The following is a 7,676-nucleotide window of genomic DNA, read 5'->3' on the forward strand; positions in this document are numbered from 1 at the left end:
CCTTAATGATCGCCATATCCCCAGTAGCAATGTTCTTCCTCTCCGTATTCCACTTAGGGCGCTGTTGAAGTGTAGTGAGGTACTCCTGATGCCATCTCTTCCAAAAGCCTTGTAGCATTGCCTGTACATTTTGCCAGTAATCCAGTCGGTTAACTGCTATGTGGCCAAGATCGCCCTCTGGAAGTGATGTATAAGGGCGTCCAATCAGCAGGTGTGCGGGTGATAAGTAGCAAACCTCGATGTCTGACGTAGCGAAGAGTGGGCGTGAATTGACGACGGATTCAATTTGAGCCAGAAGGGTGTGCATTTGCTCAAATGTGAGGATGGAATTCCCGATGACACGACGCAGATGCAGCTTTACGGAGCGAACAGCTGATTCCCATTTTCCGCCCCAGTGGGGGCGTGCGGTGGTATAAAACTCCATTTGATACCCTCGCTGGCCAACGCTTGGGTTACTTGAGTGTTATGCTGCTGTGATAGGATGAGCTTATACATTTCGTCTAACACCTTCTTTGCTCCCACGAAGTTGCGACCGTTGTCGCTGAAGATGTGGGTACACTTGCCTCGACGGGAGATGAAACGACGAAGTGCAGCAAGAAAGGTATCTGTGGAGAGATCTGTAGCCAGCTCTAGGTGAATTGCAGAGGTCACTAGGCAGACGAATAGACAAATGTATCCCTTTTCCTTTCGTGGATTCCGTCCCTTGTGCACCTTGAGTAGAAGCGGTCCGGCATAATCGCACCCAGTATTTTCAAATGGGTATGCTTGACGTACCCGAACAGCTGGCAAGTCCGCCATGTATTGATCAGTTGTTTTGTGGCGTTGGCGAAAACATTTGAGACAAGCATGTGTAAGCTTACGAATCATGTTGCGTGCGCCAACTATCCAATATTGTTGGCGAACGATGACGAAAAGTGCTGTCACACCTGGATGAAGATGTATCCTGTGCTCGTGTTCCAAAATAAGCAGAGAAATGCGATGATGTTTCGGCAGAATAATTGGATGCTTGACTTCCTCCGGTAGTAGCGAGTTTGAGAGGCGCCCACCTACGCGAAGCAGGCCATTCTTGCAAACCATGGGTGACAGTGTTCGAAGTGTTGACGAATTTGCCACAGCTTTTCCCCTTTGCAACAGGTGTAGATCGGATGAGAAGCTTCCTTGAGCCTGCCTTAGACAATAAATGCGGGCCTCGCTGACTTCCTCAAACGTGAGTGTGAGGCTTGACGGAATCCGTTTCTTCATTCCTCGATGCATAAACCGTAAAACATAAGCAGTGCAGCGAATCAGCTTGGTCCAGGAAGAAACTCGAAACGATAGACACTCAATCGGGGACGCTTCAGGTTCAGATTCAACACGGCTGGATAGTGAAGAAGATTTCAGCCCATCCGTTATGGGCGTGTCCAAAATTGTTGTGAGATTGTTGCCACTACGCAGCTTTGAAGCAAGCAGATCGTCGAGGTGTAGCCAATGTGGTCCCTTCCACCACAGCTCAAAGCTCATGAGATTGGCTGCTAGCATTCCCCTCGATGCGCAATCGGCAGGGTTATCCTTTGAGCCAACGTGATGCCATGCGCTGCGTGGTATGACATCTAGGATCTCCGAAGTACGGTTGGCAATAAAGGTCTTCAGCTTCGATGGGGTGTGCGACAGCCACGAAAGGACAATCGTGGAATCGCACCAAGCATGCACAACTATATCCTTGTGATGCAAGCCTTCTTTAACAGCTCGGAGAAGGCGAGTGAGCAATAGCGCGCCACAGAGTTCCAGCCGAGGGAGACTTTGTTGCTTTAGTGGCGCAACGCGTGTTTTAGCTGCCATAAGTGACACCAAGCAGGTGCCGTCTGCGTTGCTTACACGGCTGTAAACGACAGCGGCATATGCCTTTATAGATGCATCTGAAAATCCATGTAATTCGATTTTTCCCGGTTCGTTGGAATCCTTAGGTTGGTTATGTAGTTGATATCGTCGCGACAGGTTTGCCACCAATCAGCCAGTTTCGGTGGGAGTTTTGAATCCCAGTCCAGGTCAAGTAGCCAGAGTTCTTGGAAAAGGATCTTGAATTGTACTACCACAGGCGCCAGAATACCTAGAGGATCAAAAATTCGTGAGACATCTGACAATACTTGCCGTTTAGTAGCATCTGGCTCCGTAGAAAGCGAAGCTTTGTAGGACAGGACGTCGTCTTGGGGATTCCATAGCATTCCTAGAACTTTAACCGCACTGGTTAATTGGAGCTCGTCTTGCCGGGTGTGGCGGATGACGCTGCTGTTAGACACCCATTTGCCAAGCTCAAGCTTAGCCTTGGACATCAGCTGGATGAGTTCGTCGCGGCGGCTAAGTAATTCGTCTTCAGTTTCAGCGCCGGTGAGGACGTCGTCTACGTAAAAGTCCTCAAGCACAATTTTTGAGGCTGTGGGAAACTCATCCTGGTGGTCTCGCGCTAGTTGTTCCAGTACTCTGACAGCAAGAAACGGTGCACAGCTTGTTCCATAGGTGACTGTGCAGAGTTGAAAGTGTTGAAGAGGATCTTTCGGAGCCTCTGCGGTGCTTAGGGGCAACCCATATCTGGCGAAACATTTTAACTATGTCCGCCGAAAACACAAACTTGTGCATTCGAAAGCGAAGGCATACATGGAAAAGGTTGCGTTGTATGCTGGGTCCGATGTGTAAGGCGTCATTTAGAGCGTGCCCGTTTACGTCTTCATATGACCCGTCAAATACCACGCGCAGCTTCTTTCCTAGAACTGGATGGTGTGGCATATAAAACGTTTTTGCTGATGTGTTGCATTCTTCAGTGGGCAGCTTACGCATATGACCTAGGCTTAGATACTCGCTCATAAATTTTGAATATAGCTTGCGTAGCTCCATATCACGCTGCAGACGACGTTCCACAGCGTAGAAGCGTGAGACAGCGCCCTGTAGGCTGTCTCCGAACTCTTGGCATTCGTGTTTAAAAGGCAATTCAACGATGTATTTGCCGTCTGGGTCTCGGGAATGTGTGGTCAGAAAATGCTGCTCTACCTTTTCGTGCGCAGGGTCCCGTTGTCTATGCTCAGTGTTATCCTCGATCTCCCAAAAGCGTTGAAGAGAGGCGTTAATGTCAACAGTAGTCATAAGCGTGTTGGCGGTTAATGGTTGCGGCATTGCAACTGAAGTGATTATCCATCCAAAGATTGAGCTGATGGCAATAATATTTCCATCGGCGTCATATTTTCTATCACCTGACAAAACGGACCAAATTTGTTCATTTCCCAGTAAAATGTCTACGGGTGAAGATGTGTTAAACGAAGTATCGGCTAACTGGAGTCCATCGTAGATCCTTAAAGCTGTTTCGTCAATGTCATCCCGTTGAAGTGATGATGTGATTTTGCCCAGCACATGGGCTGCGACAACAATCGTGTGAAGTGAGACCATTGACTTGATATGCAGCGTTGCCAATCCTCTAGTAGTTTCGGCCTTGACGGAAGATATTCCGGAAACGAGAATTCTTGAGGGTGAACGAGCAAGCCCAAGTGCGTTGATGCATCGTTCAGAAACGTAGGATAGCTCAGAGCCGCTATCCAAAAGCACACGACCAATTGTGTAAGTCCCTTTTGAGTTTTGGACATACACCAAAGCTGTGGGCAATGTGCTTCTTTTGAGTCCCGGTGACTGTGTTAATGAGGTGCTGTTTTGCGTCTGGGCGACCAAAGTTGAGCTACATCCAGAAGTTTGAGGACTGGCCTGTGCAGTGTCCGCAGGAGCAACTGGCATGGAATCCATGTTTTCAGGATGTACAAGAGAATGATGACGGCCATTGCAGTGCTTGCACGAATGTTTCGATTGACATTGTGAAGATCGGTGGCCAGGGCGTAGGCAATTGAAGCAAAGCGACTTTCCTTTCACAAAGGAGCGCCGATGTTCGGTGTTCAGATTCTGAAATTGAGAGCATCTATACAGCTGATGGTCAGCAGAGCCACACTTACTACAAATGCTACGGTTCACTGCAATAAGTGCGCGCTTCGCTTTGGCAGGCTTGTCCGTGTGGCTGCCAGGATCGAGTTTGATTGCCGATGTAGCTTGGCTTAATTCAAAATCCTCGCAACGGTCATCAAGGAATCTAAACAAGTCTGCAACGGTTGGTGTCGCAGAGCCTCTGGTGTCCTCTATCCACTTCCTTCTAGAGTCGGGATCAATTTTAGCCAGTACAAGATGAATCACCCAGCAATCACGGCTTGTCTCCCCAACTGCATCTAGCCCACGAATGATTTCATTGGCGCCATCAGTAAGTTTGCGTAGATTAGACACCTCGCCGTTGGGGGCAGCAGCCAGTGCCATGAAAGTGTCCAGTAAGGAGTTCACGATATGTCTTGGGCGATCATAGCGATCATTGAGGCGTTCCCATGCTGAATCATAAGCTGATTCCGTAATGGACATGTGACTGAGAAGATTGGCCGCTTCACCAACTATGAAAGACTTAAGGTAGTGAAACTTCTGAATCTTTCCCAGGTGGGTTTTATTGTGGACCGTGCTCTCGTAAATGTCCTTGAAGGCTGGCCATTCCTTGTAGTCTCCACCAAAGGGTTTGATGTGGATTTTCGGCAACGGGTTTTCATTTAAACAAACTGCAGCAGGCGGCGGCGTGGCCGAGGTAGATGCTCCGTTCTCAGCAAGTCGCTGCAAGAACTCACTTTGCTGTTGCAGCAGTGTGGCCATGTTGTGATCCGCTTAGGGTATGGCGCTTGGCTGAAGTTCGCTCTTTAACGACGCGAATAAGGTAAGCGCGCGCAGGTATTTTTCCTCATACGATTGGAAATCTTCGGTAGGATCCTCGAAACCTTCAACGTTATCGTACACGTGCATTTCGTCAATGATCTCCTCAAGGCTTCTGAAGGCTTGATTTAGACGTGCCAGCGTGGCGTCGACTCCGGAGTAAGTGCTATGTGGAGGTGGATTCTCAATGTAATTGACCAAGCGAGTTATGGTAGCCTTTAGCCGACCACGTGCTTGGGTAAGGCGTTTAAGCGTCTGTTGCTCCATGGTGTGTAACAGTTTGTAGATGCGGAAGTATTCCGGCTCTCGAAGGACCAGACAATGTTGGTGAATAGATCACGCTGATGGTTTGTAAGACCAGACAATGGTGGTGAATAGATCACGCTAAATGGTTTGTAAGACCATTTTCAAATTGGTTGTTAGAAGAATACTCAATTATTTCACAATAAGAATTTACGCTTTATTTTATGTTGTCAGCTCGTGCACAAGAGCAAGAGAGAGAGATATCAAAAACAGACCAGACCATCTCAAGAAAGAATATCTTACATGCTATAAAATATACCAGATTATTGTAATTAGTAGTGAGGTTCCTCAACAACTTGTATACATATATTTAAGTGCAATTTAAGCACCAAATACAACAATATATTTATATACTTACCTTGGTTTGGTTACACGTAAATTTGAAATATAAAATACATATTTACTAATTATAAATCCTAATTAACAGATAGAGCTACCATGAGAGGAGCAAAAGACCATATTCCAAATACCAGGAGTCGAACTGGAAACAAGACCAGTGTATCCGAGAATACAGAGGCCATCGTAACAAGACAAGACGATCATTCATCTACGCCTTATTCATCAGAATACGTCCTTCCGGATCCAGGAGATCAAAATGTTAATCCACTTGATGTCCTATCAACACTGAAGATACCTGACGCAATTCGTTTTTTGCCTGTGTACGATGGTAATCCAAAAACTTTACATGAATTTGTAACCAATGTGGAGGAAATATTAGCACAAATTAGCGGCACTAGAAAAACGCCATATGGTCAGCTACTTCTAAGATCGATTCGAAATAAAATCGTCGGAAAGGCTAGCGAGGGTATCATCGAATCTGGAGCCAGTCTTAATTGGGAAGAAATTAAGGACGCCCTAATTTTGCATTGCGCGGACAAGAGAGATGAACCCACTCTAATGTTCGAGCTCCACAATTCTGTGCAGGAGGGTTTATCGTTACGTAAACTATATGACAAAGTCTGTGAGATTTAACTAGCATTATTTAGAATAGCAGAAACCACAAAATCGGAGCAGTGTGTGGTAAAGACAAAAAAAATCTGTTTGCAGACATATGTCTCAACTCATTTTTAACAGGAGTTAGAGGCCCATTAGGAGCTACAATAAGATCTATGAAACCGACCAATCTTCGGGACGCCTTTGAATGGGCGTTGAAAGAAAAAGAAACTTTTTTCGCTCAAAAGAATATGAAAAGACCGGACCAAAAACAAGAATATAAATCCCAACAATACTTGCATAATAATAGAAGTATAGATTATAAGCAAAGTAGTGAAAATTATGAAAGACGTAGTCATAAACGTAGTAGTGACAGCTATAATTATAGAAACGATAATAGAGGCAATGACGAAAAATGTAACTATAAGCGTTTTCGTAACGATAATGACAATATTGATAATAATTACAAAAGAAATAACATGTTAGCAATTATGCCAAAAGATAATACCTATAAGAATAATAATCAACAGAAACAATCCAATAGACAAACCACCAGCTATCAGTCCAGAAATTCGTTAAGGAATGCTGATCAACAAGCACAAATACACAATTTTAATGAGGCGGCAAATTTTCCACAAGAAGCCTCAGATAACAGACAGGGTACCTGATAAAAAAAGACAACAAGTCAAAACTACCGTATATTATGGTAAATAAGATTTTCGATAAAGCTCTCAAGTTCCTTATAGATACTGGTGCTACTTTTTCTTTTATTAACCCTAATTATATTCAAAAAAGAAAATCAAATTAAATTACATACACCAATAACCATTAAGACAGTACTAAATCAATTCCAATTACATAACAAGACTATGATTCCATTGTTTAGTGAATTCTCTGATTTTTCACAGTACTCATTTCTTTTATTTGATTTTCATCCATACTTCGATGGACTTATCGGGATAGATATATTGCAAAAAATAAAAGCTATTGTAAACATTCCATTAAAGATACTTGAAACAAAAACGTCAAAAATTAATATTGAGCTAGAAGAGAAATCAAATTCTGACATATATACAATAGAAGAGGAATCAAAGAAGATTATTCATCTACCAGTAAACGTCACAAACGGAACCTTCTTGTTTGAAACCACAACTATTTCCGAAGATATTGTAGTATCAGGTGGACTTTATACTGCCGAAAATAACCTTAGTTATATGGAAGTTCATAATTTTCAAGCCAGGACAAAACATTCTGTTTAGATACATATTTAGAAGTACAAAACTGTAGAGAACAAGATTATTTTGAAGTGAATTTAATTCAAAAAGAAAATAACGAAACGACATTCAATAATCAAGATTTCAGTACTTATATACGAACTCAGCACCTTAATAATGAGGAAGTTAGCCAACTTAAGAAACTCTGCTTAGAATTTCCGATGCTGTTTTTCAAAGATGGAAATACCTTACCTTTCACTAACTTAATTAAGCACAGAATTAGAACCACAGACGAAATTTCCATTCACACTAAGCCCTTTCGTTATAGCCAAAAAGAAAGACAAGAAATGAGGAAACAAATCGATAACCTGCTAAAACAAAAAATAATTAGGCATAGTTATTCTCCATGGAGTGCTCCAACGTTCCTAGTATCAAAAAAAAAATGGACGCCTCAAATACAAATATCCTATGCCT

General features: G+C 43.6%; 1 protein-coding gene across 1 annotated transcript; it reads right to left on the reverse strand.

The window, feature by feature from the left end:
• Positions 1-357: 357 nt before the first annotated feature.
• LOC122320301 lies at positions 358-1,818 on the reverse strand. Its single transcript, XM_043208469.1, has one exon. The coding sequence runs from the start codon at positions 1,816-1,818 to the stop codon at positions 358-360; it is 1,461 nt and encodes a 486-aa protein (XP_043064404.1).
• Between the last annotated feature and the right edge of the window lie 5,858 nt (positions 1,819-7,676).

Source organism: Drosophila ficusphila, unplaced genomic scaffold (assembly GCF_018152265.1).
Source record: "Drosophila ficusphila isolate 14025-0441.05 unplaced genomic scaffold, ASM1815226v1 contig_47, whole genome shotgun sequence".
Classification (NCBI taxonomy): Eukaryota; Metazoa; Arthropoda; class Insecta; order Diptera; family Drosophilidae; genus Drosophila; species Drosophila ficusphila.

Bases quoted from the DNA above. Each gene is read 5' to 3' on its own strand.
- LOC122320301 (XM_043208469.1), bottom strand. From the start codon at position 1,818: ATGGCAGCTAAAACACGCGTTGCGCCACTAAAGCAACAAAGTCTCCCT.